At 24.0% G+C, this 15,594-nt stretch overlaps 4 protein-coding genes across 5 annotated transcripts; 1 reads left to right on the top strand and 3 right to left on the bottom strand.

The window, feature by feature from the left end:
* Positions 1-2: 2 nt before the first annotated feature.
* Positions 3-5,087, bottom strand: Gart (trifunctional purine biosynthetic protein adenosine-3 Gart). The gene is made up of 17 exons (XM_003690891.4): positions 4,948-5,087; positions 4,575-4,653; positions 4,330-4,419; positions 3,990-4,237; positions 3,694-3,893; positions 3,423-3,617; positions 3,201-3,331; positions 2,927-3,131; positions 2,710-2,845; positions 2,390-2,612; positions 2,135-2,329; positions 1,694-1,949; positions 1,339-1,542; positions 1,100-1,246; positions 762-1,030; positions 419-676; positions 3-320 (listed from the first exon to the last, which is right to left on the bottom strand). The coding sequence occupies exons 2-17, from the start codon at positions 4,650-4,652 to the stop codon at positions 135-137; spliced, it is 3,021 nt and encodes a 1,006-aa protein (XP_003690939.2). The 5' UTR covers position 4,653; positions 4,948-5,087; the 3' UTR covers positions 3-134.
* A 594-nt stretch (positions 5,088-5,681) lies between these two features.
* Positions 5,682-7,939, top strand: LOC100868238 (succinate dehydrogenase [ubiquinone] iron-sulfur subunit, mitochondrial). Of its 2 annotated transcripts, none has more exons than XM_003690976.4 (5): positions 5,682-6,334; positions 6,639-6,898; positions 7,103-7,400; positions 7,494-7,616; positions 7,720-7,939. In XM_003690976.4, the coding sequence occupies exons 1-5, from the start codon at positions 6,128-6,130 to the stop codon at positions 7,855-7,857; spliced, it is 1,026 nt and encodes a 341-aa protein (XP_003691024.1). In that variant the 5' UTR covers positions 5,682-6,127; the 3' UTR covers positions 7,858-7,939. The 2 variants fall into 2 exon arrangements, with proteins under 2 accessions (XP_003691024.1, XP_086764322.1); XM_086908196.1 differs by having other exon boundaries at positions 5,993-6,559.
* LOC100867678 (ovarian-specific serine/threonine-protein kinase Lok) lies at positions 7,877-11,173 on the bottom strand. The gene is made up of 7 exons (XM_003690892.4): positions 10,541-11,173; positions 10,116-10,391; positions 9,775-10,031; positions 9,510-9,713; positions 9,255-9,428; positions 9,013-9,177; positions 7,877-8,928 (listed from the first exon to the last, which is right to left on the bottom strand). The coding sequence occupies exons 1-7, from the start codon at positions 10,686-10,688 to the stop codon at positions 8,710-8,712; spliced, it is 1,443 nt and encodes a 480-aa protein (XP_003690940.2). The 5' UTR covers positions 10,689-11,173; the 3' UTR covers positions 7,877-8,709.
* Positions 11,174-12,056: 883 nt separating this feature from the next.
* Ube2g1 (ubiquitin-conjugating enzyme E2G 1) lies at positions 12,057-15,491 on the bottom strand. The gene is made up of 6 exons (XM_003690895.4): positions 14,970-15,491; positions 13,802-13,904; positions 13,594-13,691; positions 13,295-13,473; positions 13,083-13,205; positions 12,057-12,994 (listed from the first exon to the last, which is right to left on the bottom strand). The coding sequence occupies exons 1-5, from the start codon at positions 15,013-15,015 to the stop codon at positions 13,125-13,127; spliced, it is 507 nt and encodes a 168-aa protein (XP_003690943.1). The 5' UTR covers positions 15,016-15,491; the 3' UTR covers positions 12,057-12,994; positions 13,083-13,124.
* Positions 15,492-15,594: the final 103 nt, after the last annotated feature.

The raw sequence follows: 15,594 nt of genomic DNA, 5'->3' as shown, positions 1-15,594 counted from the left end.
TATTGCTTTCAAAATTTCTTTTAATCAATTAAAAATTTAGTAATTGTTTATTTTTATTTTTAAAAAATATAATGTATAGAAAATAAGTGTATCAAAAATATATGATACATAAAATAATTATATATATATATTCTTTAATATTTCCACAAAATAGTATTATCTTCTTTTAATTGTATTCTACCAGTAGCTAAATATTTTAGAGCAAGTGGAAAAATACGATGTTCAGCTGTTTTGACTCGTTCTTGAAGACTTTCTATTGTGTCATATGGAAATACAGGTACTGCTGCTTGTTCAATAATTGCTCCCGAATCTATATCAGTCTAAAAATGATTTTTAATTATATAAAAAAAGTTCATATATGTAAATAAATTTTTAATATAATATATTTATATTAATTATATATAAAAATATATCATACTTCCACAAAATGCACTGTACATCCTGAAACACGTACTCCAGCTTTTAAAACATTTTCATGTGCATGTGCACCTTTAAATGATGGTAATAATGAAGGATGTATATTTATCAAAGCACCATGCCATTGATTTACAAAATTATTTGATAAAATGCGCATGAAACCAGCAAGACAAACTATTTCAACCCCAACAGCATTAAGTTCAATATTTATTGCTGAATCAAAAGTTTCTCGACTAGAATAATCAGTATGTTTAATAACCTATGATTAAAATTATAAACAATAGATAAATATACAAATAATAAAAAAATAGCATTAAATAAAATTTAAATAAAATAAAATTTACCATTGTTTTTATACCAGCTTTTTCAGCTCGTTTAAGTCCTTCAATATTTGGTTTATTTGATATCACTATGACAATTTCAGCACCAATATTTTGAGATGAATCTCGTGTTGCATCGATTAATGATTGTAAATTAGTTCCACTACCAGATATTAAAACACCTACTCTTTTTAGAGGTTTACTTAATTTTGAAATGATGTCAGGTATGTATTGTTTCATTCTTAATTCTAATGCTTCTTCGAAATTTTTAACATTTATTCTAAATTGTTTATCTGTAATATTTTTAATATGTATAATATAATAAATAAAATTGAAATAAAATAATATTAAATGGAACTTACTCCTATAATTAATTACATATCCAATAATTTTAGGATTTTTTATTTGTAATAGATTTAAAACTTTTTCTTTATCTTTTTCTGAACAAACTAAAATAGCACCAATGCCACAATTAAATGTTTTCAACATTTCTTCTTTATTTATTCCTCCTATAAAAAAAAATGATTATGTAAAAAATAGGAATGTAGAAATAATATATTTACAGATTAAATTTAATTAATAGTTTTAATTATTTTCTTACCTACAGTTGCAAGCCAAGCAAAAATAGGTTGAATTTTCCACTTTCTTGCATCTAAAATTACACCCATATCTTTTGGTAAAATTCTTGGTATATTCTCTATTAAACCTCCTCCAGTAATATGTGCAAATGCTTTTATGAAATTAGTACGTAAAGCAGAAATTACTTCTTTTACATAAATTTTAGTTGGTTCTAACAATTCGTCACCTTTAAATAATTTCAATATATGTAAATAAATTTTCTTGTTACTTATTTATAATTAAGATATATAATATATAAGATTATAAACAAAGAAAAAAGATTTTATTATTTTATTTATTTATATTTAAATCTATATTTAAAATGTTATTATAATTACCGATTGTGCGATTATTTTCAGAAAAAGGTGCTATATCGGTATATTTTTTATTTGCTACTTTTAAAATTTTTCGAACTAGACTAAATCCATTACTGTGTAGTCCACTTGATGGAAGACCAATTATAATATCACCTTCTTTTATATCATTTATTTGTGGAAGTAAATTATTTCTTTCAACTATTCCTACAGCGAAACCGGCTAAATCGTACTCCTCATTGGAGTACATATCTGGCATTTCTGCTGTTTCTCCACCAATCTATATCAATTAATTACTGAATTTTTAAAATATTCATATTAAATTTATTTAAAATAATAAAAAAAATAATAACAAATAAGTAATAAGTATTTTATATAAGTATATATATATATATATAATGGTAAATAAATAATAATATATATATGGAATAAATAAAATTGAAAAATAAATTTATTTCTACTTACTAAAGAACATCCAGCTTCCTTACATCCTTTACTTATTCCATTTATAACATCAGTAGCTATTTTAATATTTAGTTTACTACAAGCAAAATAATCCAAGAAAAATAAAGGTTCTGCACCATGTGCAAGAACATCATTTACACACATAGCCACTAAATCTATGCCTACTGTATCATGCTTTTTGCATTCAAATGCTATCTATAACAATATATAAATTATTGTATTATATTTTTGAGTTTTAAATAAAAACATACAAACTTTTAACTTAGTTCCAACGCCATCAGTTCCAGATACTAAAATTGGGTCTTTATAACCAGCAGCTTTTATATCAAATAAACCGCCAAAACTACCAATTGAACCCATTGAACCTAAACGTTGGGTTGAATAAGATATTGGTTTAATAGCTGAAACTAATGAATCTCCTGCTTCTATATCAACACCACTACTTTTATATGTTAATTGTCCATTTTGTAATATAGATCTAAAAGTATTTTTTTATAAATAATATATATATATAATTATAATATATAATATATATATATATAATTATATATATTATAACATTAATTATAAGATACCTTGCTATTCCTTTATGTGCTATATCTGTTCTAAATTGTTTTCCATCAAATGATATAATCTGAGCGGCATGCGTTGCTTTAGCAGCAGCCAAAGCCAATGAAGGTGCTAAACTTACAGTAATTAAAACTCTTCCTCCTATAAAATAAGCAAAAAAAGAATCAAATATATAATATTAAGTTTAAGTTTTATATATATATAATTGTATATAAAATGTACCATTAGTTATTAATTCTCCTTTAGAAGATATATTTGTTCCACTATGGAAAACAAAATTTGTATGCAAAACATCATTAATGCCTGTTATAATTTGACCTTTTGATGATGATATTGGATATCCTTGAGATGCTAAAATAACACCAACAGCGAACAAATTTTTTTCCCAAACAATTAAAGATTCAACTAAAGAACCTTCACAACAAGCCTATATATAAGCCAATATAAATTAAATTATTTATATTTTAATATTTTTTTATATCGAAATATAAATTACCTTCATAACATTAAATAAATCTGACTTCAATAATGGTAATATTACTTGTGTTTCAGGATCACCAAATCTAGAATTAAATTCTAAAACTCTTGGTCCATCTTTTGTTAACATTAATCCAGCATATAATACTCCTAAAATTATATATAATAATTAAAATTTTAATATTAAATATCATTTTAAATATATGATCATATAAATATATGATACAATTATAATACAAACCAACAAATGGAATTTGTTCTTGTTTAAGACCATCAATAGCTTTTTGTAAGATGTTTGATTTTACTATTTCATAATTATCTTTATTTATTAATGGACATGGACAATAAGCACCCATGCCTCCAGTATTTGGTCCCATATCATTATTAAATATTCTTTTATGATCTTGTGCAGGTATCATTGGTATAATAGTTTTTCCTATAAAAAAAAAAATTAATAAAAATTATATTATAATTAAAACTGAATATTCTTTTACAAAGAATTACTGTTATACCATCTGTAAAAGCAAGTATGGAAACTTCTTCTCCATCTAATAATTCTTCTATAACTATTGATTCACCAGCAGAACCAAATTTCTTATCAATCAAAATTTCATCTATAACTTTACATGCTTCTTCTTTATCTTTTGTTACTATAACTCCTTTTCCAGCTGCTAGACCTGAAGCTTTTATTACAAGTGCTGGAAATTGTGCACTATAAAATTATATATATAGTAATATATAATAAATTATTTAAATTATTTTTAATTTTTTATAATTTATTTATCTATATATAAAATTTTATATATACTTCATAACAAATTTCTTTGCTTCTTTTGCATTTACAAATCCTTTCCATCTTGCAGTAGGTATTTGATGTCTATCCATAAATTCTTTTGCCCAATATTTATCAGTTTCAATTTTAGATGCTGCTTTTTGTGGACCAAAACAATTAATTTCTATAGTTTTTAATTCATCTGCTAATCCATTAGCTAAATATTCTTCTGGTCCAATAACTACTAAACTTATTTTATTATTCTTACTCCATTCTGCTACTTCCTAAGTGATAAAAAATTTATATAATAAAAAGCATAATTTTATTTTATTTATTCCTAATAATACAATAATATACAAAATAATGATAAATATACCTTATTGTTCTTAACATTCAGATTTATTAAAGAAACTTTATTGACTAATGAAAGTCCGTAATTCCCAGGAGAAACATAAATTTTATTTACCTGAAAAAATAATTTAATATTATTTTTATTATTTATAATATAATATAATATATTATATATATAATGTAATATAATTTAAAAATAAAATATTATATATAAATTATATTATTTATTATTATTATAAAATTTTGCATATTAATATAACAAATATTTACTTGAGGAGATTGTGAAAGTTTCCAAGCAATAGCATGTTCTCTACCACCACCACCAATTAACAAAACATTATACTGCATACTAGAAATATTAAATTTGATATTAAAAAATATAAAAAAATGTTCTATATATATATATTTAAGTTGATATATTATAATAATATTATTATAAAATTTTATAAATAATACTATTATTTAAGCACATTGTATACATACACTTATATATATATTGTATAAAATTATCAAATGTTCATTGTATATTATTATAAATTCTGTTAATAATATCTTGATATCATGAACTATTTTATATGATATAAAATTATATAAAATTATAACCTCCGTTTAATATATTTAATATATGTCACTAAGTACTTACTTTTCTATATTTTTTCACTTTTTTAAAACAATATGTAATATAAAATTATAAATCGTTTTAATTCGTCTATTCTAACTCGTAGTATTTAAATACTAATTATATACATTGAAGCAACAGGTGGTAATGAGCTTAAACGTTTATTACTTATATATTTCTAAAACTAAATATTTATTGAAGTAACTTTATTTATAAGAAGAACATTGATTCTTCGCGGGGGTTAGTCTATTATAATTATATAAATGTGAATGATAACTTCTGACCTCTTAAAATAAATCAAGATATTCATAATATTCTGTATTGTGAATTGTGAAATAAATATAATCAAGTTCAATAATATCAATAACAAATTGAAACAAGTGTTTATTTATTGTTTTAAAAAGTGAAATATAATAATTGTTATTTTCTAAAAGATATCTTTATTTAAATCTAATTTGTAAATCTTTTTTTTCATTGTTATTACTAATAATAATTAATGCGATGTTAAAATCTATGTATACAAAAAAAATATTTATATTTAATATTCAACAATTCCATGAATTATTTATTTAAAAGAAATATAAATTGTTATTTTAAATTTTAAAATAAATGAATATATATTGAAGAAAAATAAATTATAAATTTTTTAAAAAGAAAGATATGAAATATTGTTATTATTAACAAATCAATAAATATTAACATCAAATTACTATATCAAGTGTGTAGGTCAATAATTTTTGGTACGAATGGAATTAATATTAGGAAATGGAAATATTTTTATTTTTAGGATAGTATGTACTAAAATGTTATCATTTGTTTTAACAAATAATTGCGAATTATGATTATATACTTATATATATATATATATAAATATATATTTTTACATATATGTTTATTTAATCATAAATTAAAACATTATTATTCTCAAAACATACTATATACTGTTATTTTTATTTTATTATTATTTATTTTCTCATCAAATATATATTAGCATATTAATTATACACTACAATATTTTCATTTTTAAGAAAAAATTATTGAGAACTATGAAGTTATTTCAAATGATGATATTTTGTTTCTCTTTTATCTAAGAATTATACGGTCACTACAAAACAAAATGATCGAAAGATTAGAAAAACGAAATATGCCTTTATAGAATCTCAGGTGGCACTTATAAAAGATTTCTTATAAAACTTTTAGAATTATGTTCAACTTTAATACTATCAGTCATGCGAGCCAATTTTGGTCTTGTACAATTGCATCTCTTCGTCGATACATATGTCAAAATAACCGTTTTCGAAGCCATAGATTCCTGTCCAGTACAAAAAAGGCAGAAAAGCCACCATCTGAGGAAGATAAATTTGTGACCACCGAAAGAGCTATTGTGAAAGAATGCAAAGCACATCCAGAAGTTAGCAGTCATAAATGTTACAGTTATATTAAAGAAACTTATACTTATTGTCAAAAGCTTTCTTCGTTTCCTTATATGTTATAACATATTTCGTCTTTCTTTTCATCTTATCGATTCTATATAAATTCAGTTGTAATATTTTATTTTTAAAAATGATAAAATTATATAAATTATATTATTTATATGTATATATTGATATATATATAATACATTAAATTCAATATGGTATTAGATATAAATTGTTTTAACATTTTTAAAGAATAAATATAAGTAATTTAAATGATTTGGTATGATTAATTTTTAGGAACGAAGAAAAGAAGTAAGACCAAGATTACAAACTATTCGAGTATATCGTTGGAATCCAGAAAAGCCAAATGTAAAACCATATATGCAACAATTTAGTGTGGATTTAAATAAATGCACTGGTACAATGGTATTAGATGTATTGGCATTAATAAAAGCAGAATATGATCCCACGTTATCCTATCGAAAATCCTGTCGTGAGGGAATTTGTGGATGCTGTGCAATGAATATAAATGGTGTCAATAACTTGGCTTGCATCACGTAATGCGGGAAAATATTTTTTTTTATTGTTTCATAATGATGATATAAATATACTATAGATTTAATTTTGGCTCGATTATTTATATTTGTACGAGTCATAGTTATTTAAAAATTGTAAAATTTAATTTAATTAAAATTAATTTATTTTTATTATTGTAAAATTGTATAGTATCTTATTTTCTTTTCTTTTTTTTTTTTTTTTAGAAAAGCAATGGAATCATCAAAACCCATAGTTATTTATCCTTTACCACACGCATATGTAATTAGAGATTTAGTAACGGATTTGGAACAATATTTGAAACAATATAAAAATATTGAGCCATTTTTAAAACGAACTGGAGAAGATAATTATGTCGGTTTACGGCAAATTTTACAGAGTCCAAGAGATAGAGATAAACTTAATGGCTTATATGAGTGTATCTTATGTGGATGTTGTACTTTTGCTTGTCCACCGTATTGGTGGCTCGGTGATAAATTTTTAGGTCCATCAACTCTTTTGCAGGTATATATAAAAAATTTGATCATTTGTACAAAAAATAATTTTATAAATAAGAAATAAAATTTTAAATCTAATTTTAATTTTCTTATCATGTAGGCTTATAGGTGGATAATAGATTCACGTGACATGGGACACAAAGAAAGACTTACTAAATTACGTGATTATTATTCGGTATATCGATGTCATACTATTTTCAATTGCACAAAAACTTGTCCGAAGGTATGAAATATTAAGTTCATAACTCAATAAAATTTAAAAAAAATAAAAAATTAGATCATTTTTAATAATATTTTTTCTAGTATTATATAAATATTTTTTAAAGGGTTTGAATCCTGGAAAAGCAGTAGCTCAAATAAAACGATTGTTAGCGGGACTTGCTCAAAAAGAACGACCAGATATAGAAACTCCACTTCCAAATCCATGTCGAGGCGAAGAAGAGTACCAATGTAGAGAGGAATAGATAAAAATGAAAAACGTGATCAATAAAATATTACATCTTTATACGATTTGTAATTGTATATAAATTGCATTTTCTTATTATATACAAGAGTTTATTTTTTTTCGATGAAATGAAAAAAATGATTGTTTAGTTTTCGCGATATATTGAAAAAATTATTTGTATTAATATATACGAAAATTTTAACAAAAATTGATACAAAAATAACGAATTTTTAATAATCATTACAAAACACACAACACACAAAAATATAAAATATAATATTTTGTACATATCAGTTTCATATCACTTAGTTTTCTATATTTTTAATTTTATTTATACTATATTTATACTATATGTATACTTGTGAAGATTAAATTAATTTAATATTTAATTTATATTGTATGTTAATTTATTTTCCTTGCTAATTCAATGAAAAATTAAATTAAATTCTTATAAACTTAAGTTTTAAATATTGAATTATTCAGTTTATATTAATGCTTCATTTATAACAAATAGATTAGAATTTAATAATTATTGTTTTTATTATTATTAAATGATACTATTAAAATAAAATGAAATAATTAATTTAAAGTATTATTACTTTAATTTATCTCTCTTGTTAACTCAATGAATAATTGGATTGAACTTTTATGATATGTCTAAACTTAGACTGATTAATCTAATCTGACATTATTTAATTAATCGATTTACATTATAAATATTTAATTTGTAACAAATAGATTTCAATGATTTTCAAAATAATATTAGATCAAAATGTATGTAATGCAAAACTTTTTCATTCTAATATAACGGAAATAAATTTAATAAACAACTTTAAAAAGTATTTATATATTACCTAAGTTAAATTATTAACTATATTTCTAATCTTGCTCTTTTGATCAAATTTTGATACTGTTCATTTCTACATTGAATATTAGAAGAAATACTTTCAGGTGGTATATTTTCATCATTTTCTTTTGATAATATCATGTCAATACTTTCTCGAAGTTCACGGTCTTGTAACCAAGGATGTAACAAAACTTGTTTGATTGTAATCCTTTTCTTTGGATTAACTGTCATCATTCGTTTAATCTAAAATCATCATATTATTAAAAAATACAAATATTTTTATTTATATAATTTAATTCAATAATATTTTATTAGATAATACTGTACCAAATCTATAGCTTTATTTGTTATATGTCCAAATTTTGAAGGAGGAAAGCTATATTGTCCTTTTTTTATTTGATCTTGTAAACTAATATTTTTATCTTGACAATTAAAAGGAACTGAACCACTTAAACAAGCATATAATATTACTCCCAAACTCCACACATCAACCTAATAAATTCACAAATATGAATAGTATAAATTTATTTTATATTTATTATATGTGTTTTTTATGCAGATAAACGTACTTGATTTGTATAAGAACCTCGTCCAATAGTAGATAATATTTCAGGTGCAACATACATAGGAGTTCCACAAAATGTTTTCATCATAGTTTGAGCATCAACTAATTTTGATAAACCAAAATCTGATACTTTTGCTAATGTAATATCTGAATTACTAGCTAATAATATATTTTCTGGCTATTAATATAAAAATAATTCATTTATAATTTATATTTTGAATTAAATACTTTACTAAAAATATTTAAAAAGTATAAACACCTTTAAATCTCTATGAGTTATACCACAGTCATGAAGGTAACTAACAGCTAATACAACCTGATAAAAGATTAATTTTGCATGTTTTTCTGATAATCTTCCTCTATTTTTTATTCTTTCGAAAAGTTCACCACCTTCCATTAATTCTAAAACTATATATACTGCTTTTGGGGTATCCACAATTTCTTCCATTCGAATTATACAAGGCTAAAAAATAGAAAATATATTAATATATTACACAATTTTAATAATTTATATATTAACTTACATGTTTTAGAGCTTTCAAAATTTTAACTTCATTCATAATTTTTTCAGGATCATTTAACGGATGTTTTTGTCCATTTGTTGTACCACCTAATTTCATAATAGTTTTCAAGGCAAATTTTTTACAACCAACTTTATTAAATATCATTTTCACCTCTCCACATGCTCCAGATCCTAATTTACGTGATACTGTATATTTACTTTTGAGTTCAGGTGGTAAATTATTACTTTCAAAAGCTGTTGTACTCATGAAGACATAAACTGTTGTAACATTATAAATAAAATATAAAGCTTATGTAGAAAATTTATATTTGCATATATTTATATAAAATATGGAATATTTACCAGTAACTACAGGTTGTGCTAAAGCTATTTTGTCATTGCTTTCAAGAATTACTTTATTCCCACGTCCTACTTTTTTTCCATTAACAAAAGTTCCATTTTGGCTTAAGTCTTCTAAATATACTATGGCATCATTAGTATTATCATCAATAAATTCTCTAGTTATCTTGAAATGTATCTTACTCATTACACTAAGCCACTTTGGTTTTAATTCATTATTGGTTATACAAATATCACAGTTTTGTGAGCGACCAAGTGTATAAACATCTTTGGTCATTTCTATAAAAATAATTATTTTTGCTTAATATCAACATTTTAATAAATTATGTTTATAAATTGAAATTAATATAACATATAAGAAACATATAATATAATATATAATAGTAAATTATTAATAAATAATTAATATGAAAAACATATATTCATACCCATTGTTCTAAAAGGTAATTTACTTGGACATAATCTACCCCATACAATCATAGGTTTTTCTTGTATTAATTCTTGTGATTGAGTAAAACATATTGATTCTGCATCTTGAGTAGGAGGCAATGTTAAAACAATTTGTTCATCGTTCATAATTACAAATTACTTGGTTTAATAGAAACCAAAAAAAATGTGCTATGTCAAAATTTTTGATAGAAAAAAGTAAAACTAAACAGAAATAAAACGTAAATAATTAATCATAGCATTATTATTTAATTTTTTTTATAAAGTAATATTTTAAGTTTATGTAATAATTTTAACTTAAATTCAGATATTTATTTTTATATATTTTTAAGAATTGTGTGAAAATAGGACAGTGTTAAATTATTATTATTGTACTTGTTATTATACACATGTAACTCATAATGTAAACAAAAACATGAAACTAGGACTTCGAAAAACATTGTAAGAACCACTTAAAGCATGGTTATTGTACAGAGTACAGAGTTTAGTTCCTAGAAGGAATATCACTCCGATTGGTTATTTCTTACAGAGCCAACAAAATCGTACAAATAAGCACACACAATAGTTTAAAGTGTCACATCTACAAATAAAATTATACAGGACTGTGTGTTAGTGATTGAAGGAGGGGAAAACTCTTCTTGTCTTTATTCGCCTTGGAGACAAACTTCTGAACTGTGCACAGTAAAAGAAAATTTGAATTCTTTATATTGAATTGTTAAATTTAATTTATAAACATTTCCTATAGATCTCTGTTTCCAATTAAATTCAATATATTTTAATATTATCACAGACAATATATTATTTTACTACATATTTTTATCAATTTTTTACCATAACAATTTTAATCTTTTATTATATAAATCTAAATTAAAAATTTTATTATAATTACATATTTCATTAGTGAATTATTTTCAGTCATTCGAATTAACCTTTTTCAATAAATATTGCGTACATGTAAATATATGCACATCGAAATATTAGATATATTAACGGTTTTCTAACAATTGAATAATATAAATTTGTATTATTAAAAAAATGTATAATTGAATAATTTTAATATATTTATATTCTATATCAGTTATTTTTATCATTAAAATTATAAAATTCATTATTTTGCTGTTTAAGTGTACAATACATATAAATATTTTCAATTTTTTGATACCTAAAACCCAATATACCAAGCAATAATATGTAAAAACAATATATAAAGAACAATATATAATGTTAAACGCAATTATAAATCAATTTAAAAAAAAAACGAACAAAAAATGATTTATAAAAAAAAGGATAATCTATAATATAAAATTAAAATTAAAATAATTTTTTTTTAAAATCTTATATTCTAATTCATTTAAAATAAGATATTATTTATTAGATCGGCAGATAATTAATCACAGTATAAAAAAGAATTAATTTGTTTCATTAATAAGTAATAAAAAAAAAAATTCTTTTCGTACTAAATAACATAAATAGAATACAGGTTCAATGTAATAGACGTTTTCCATATTGTAGAATTTAATTGACAGTATGAAATTATATATAGTCGGATAAAAAATTTGAATGTATCTATGACTTCGAACCGCAAGTTTAAATATAATTAAAAAGATAGAATTTTTTTTTTAATAATCACTTCATAAACTGGCACTGGTTAAAATGCGTACAAAGTTTTTGTAGTTATGTACGAAATTTTTACGTTAAGTTTACTAGTTGTAATTAATGATATTATTTCTAATAATAATATTGTTATTAGCATTATTATCACTTTAATTAGAATTCGTTATTTTGGCAACTTACGGTTCAACGGAAATTTCATCTCTTTACATAGCCACGATTGTACAGTTTAATCGACATTATGTTTGCCGCAGTGTCACAATTGATTCACATATATTTCGTTTCCATTTTTTACTGGCATTACATTTAACGATTGTAGCATATATATACCGTGTATTTGACTTTACAAAAATTTATTTATGTATATTTACGAAAGTAAGAAAATACGAAACGCCACTAAGGAATTATTATTCAATAATAAACGTAAACATTTTAAATTACAGGCTTTTAGGTGTAAAGGGTGAGGGCTAACTCTTGAGCAGGAGGAACAGGGAAGTTAAGTTTATAACTATCAATATTAAGATAATAATCGTACAGATAATTTTTTGTATTATGTATATGTGTAAATTAGTTTTTTAGTTGTTTATTATGTAAAAGGTGAGCTGCATGTATTTCCCTTATGTTCTTCGTATCAATGGATGGTACGTCAGTGGCGGTGGTATAAACTTCATAGAGATGTGTGATTTTATCTTTTATTGTCACACATACTCTGCCTCCCTTTTTCTGCTTAAGAATGGGTCAGGCTATATCCGTTTTTAGTGGCACTGTTATCCATTAGCTTAATGCTGAGCATCGGTTTCTTTCTTACAGTGCTTACGGCTTCCCTATAGAGATATAAAGAAAAAATTTATCTAATTATATTATTAAAATTATTTACATAACTATTGTAAAAATAAATTGCATAAAACATACCGGAATTAAATAAGTCTTTCCATTTGAATAATTGTTCATCTCCTACAAACACTCCTCTTGGCTTTTTCTGACACACCTCGCCACCTTTCTTTTGAATTCTGCATAACTTTCCCTCCACTCTTTCTATAATATATCAATTAAGATTAAAAAAATAAATAATTAACAATATATAAATAATATAAGTATTTATAATGTAGAAGAATATTATTTACGGCAGCATCCACATTAGCAGGACTTTCATCATTAGGATCTGCGAGCATACTAATAACACTTATCAAGATAGTCTCAACTGTGTGAACTGGTAACCACCGTTCTGATGCTTTTTCATAACCCCATTTATCATCTCCAGGTTCGTGCAAAATCGATATGCATACATTGCCATTCTTCTCGACTATAAATATGATATTTATACATATATATTGTTACAATTTTCCATACACATACATACATACGCGCGCGCGCGCACACATACACATACACATATACACACAGAGTTTTTAAAAAAACTTACTGTTTGGATGCCATATTTCTGTTATAAATTTCATTCTTGGTGGCCTAAGTGGATACTCTTTTGGAAACTGTAAGTGTGCTTTGAAAAACCCACCTTCACTAAAATGCAAAAAGTATTTATAGAAATATGTATGATAAGTAATGATATTTTATATATATATATATATGTAAAATATTACATAATGAACAAAACAATATGATTTACTTACTATAATGTATCTGGAGGTCCAATAATGAGCACTTCCCACTGATATATGTCATTGTCATCTATGAGGCCTGCTGAAAACCCTTCTACTGGGTTTTTATTTAATTCTATAGGAAAAAAGAGAATTTAAATCAAGCCTTTTTATATAATTTCTTATGAAGAAATATTATTTGTTAATGATTACTTCAAATATACATTTTAAATTATTTTCATATCAAATATAAATTTAAATATATAATTATAATTACATAAAATACAGAAAATAATATATCAATATATTTGGAATATGCTCGAATGAAAAAGCACAGAACCGTTTAAAAATATATATATGACTAATCATATTTTGATTAATAAGAATGAAATAATATGAAAAGAAAACTATTAACATAAAATCATACATTAGTTTAATAAAGTAAAAAAAAATGCTTTTGTTTTTCAACGTGTACAGGTTAGGTCGAATTGAAACATATTAAATAACCGTCAAATAGCTATGAATTAATAACTCAAAAGTGACATGATATTTCATACAAAATTCAATCACAAAGCTTGAATGAAAAACAAAGCGTAATAAATTATAAAAATAAATTTTAAAACATTTCAATATTTCATTGTGGCGTCAGAAGTAATACAGAAGTTATGGTTCGAAGAAGATTGACCTTCAGTGGTCGTTGCACGGCATGGTTTTCTCTATCTTTTTTTTAGTCTAAACCGCGTTGTATTCGGTGACGCGCGAAATGCTATAAATAACGTTGCCTGCAATTATTTTCGGTAACAGCGAAAACGGCCTTCGCTGTGCATGAAAATTATTCACAAGACAATTTAAATTGGACTCAGCTAGGATTATAAGCGAACTCAATATTAAATGCTAGGTTAAACTTATTCATGGGAGGCACACTACGGTTCCGTAGCCGTATTGATTTTCACGCCCTAATCAGGCGCAGGGCCATCAGAGAGATTACGGAAGGCTCAATTGGTGCTCACATAAGATTACAGAAGTTTTGAGAAACTGAGATATCAGCAGAAAAAATGTTCACAAAGCCATTCTCGAGGGTCGGAACACAACGATGACGAGATCGCACGAGTTTAGAGTACGAGAACGGTTCCGGCTTTTCGTTGAGCTCGAATTTAAGACACGGATCACACTTAGCACTTAAACTGCTTTTGCTGGATACCTGCTAATTGTTTTCGTAGTAGAAGCGCGGACTGTGGCTCTGACATTAATAAAAGTTCCGTTAAATAAGACTAAAGCTGAAAACAATCACTTTTGCTTGACTGGAAAGATGGCTAGGTACGTCGCGGAAGCAGTGATTGCGCATGCGTTACTGCTTAAACATATGTTCTTCCGTCTTTCCTATGCGCCGGTCTGATCAAACATTTACGCTCTCTGTTGGATATTTTGCAAATATTATAGATCAAAGCATTTCTTGCTATCGATAAGTAATTTATATTATTTAAAAGATAAGATAATAAAATACTTATAAAAATATTGAAAATATTATCAATTATTAATATCATAAAGTACTTTTATTATTAAATTAAAAGTGACTTTTTAAGATTCTTATTAATTTTATTATTATTCTAATTATTTTAATTTATATTAAAAACAGTTTTTTTTTTGCATGGTAAATTAAATTAAATTTATAAAACTATAAATAGAGATTAATCAGAGGATATAATGTAAGATAATCTAATATATTTTTTGTTTCATTTCTTAGAGGACTTAGAACCTCTTTATCATTTTAATGTCATTCTCAATGTTACCGATTCAGTATAGATTCAGTATAAGATTGTATATAA

Source organism: Apis florea, unplaced genomic scaffold (assembly GCF_048593485.1).
Source record: "Apis florea isolate Af1SG1 unplaced genomic scaffold, ASM4859348v1 contig_3068_pilon, whole genome shotgun sequence".
Classification (NCBI taxonomy): Eukaryota; Metazoa; Arthropoda; class Insecta; order Hymenoptera; family Apidae; genus Apis; species Apis florea.
This window is presented reverse-complemented; position numbering and strand designations above follow the sequence as displayed.

Coding starts and splice junctions, on each gene's coding strand:
- Gart (XM_003690891.4), bottom strand. CDS start 4,652: ATGCAGTATAATGTTTTGTTAATTGGTGGTGGTGGTAGAGAACATGCT. Junction 4,238..4,329: donor TGAATGTTAAGAACAATAAG/GTATATTTATCA, acceptor TTTATCACTTAG/GAAGTAGCAGAATGGAGTAA. Junction 2,846..2,926: donor AGGAGAATTAATAACTAATG/GTACATTTTATA, acceptor CTTATTTTATAG/GAGGAAGAGTTTTAATTACT.
- LOC100868238 (XM_003690976.4), top strand. CDS start 6,128: ATGTTCAACTTTAATACTATCAGTCATGCGAGCCAATTTTGGTCTTGT. Junction 7,401..7,493: donor GTCCATCAACTCTTTTGCAG/GTATATATAAAA, acceptor CTTATCATGTAG/GCTTATAGGTGGATAATAGA. Junction 7,617..7,719: donor GCACAAAAACTTGTCCGAAG/GTATGAAATATT, acceptor TATTTTTTAAAG/GGTTTGAATCCTGGAAAAGC.
- LOC100867678 (XM_003690892.4), bottom strand. CDS start 10,688: ATGAACGATGAACAAATTGTTTTAACATTGCCTCCTACTCAAGATGCA. Junction 10,392..10,540: donor ATTACCTTTTAGAACAATGG/GTATGAATATAT, acceptor TTATTTTTATAG/AAATGACCAAAGATGTTTAT. Junction 10,032..10,115: donor AGCACAACCTGTAGTTACTG/GTAAATATTCCA, acceptor ATGTTACAACAG/TTTATGTCTTCATGAGTACA.
- Ube2g1 (XM_003690895.4), bottom strand. CDS start 15,015: ATGTCAGAGCCACAGTCCGCGCTTCTACTACGAAAACAATTAGCAG. Junction 13,905..14,969: donor ACTACGAAAACAATTAGCAG/GTATCCAGCAAA, acceptor TTTTTCCTATAG/AATTAAATAAAAACCCAGTA. Junction 13,474..13,593: donor AGAAATATGGCATCCAAACA/GTAAGTTTTTTT, acceptor TCATATTTATAG/TCGAGAAGAATGGCAATGTA.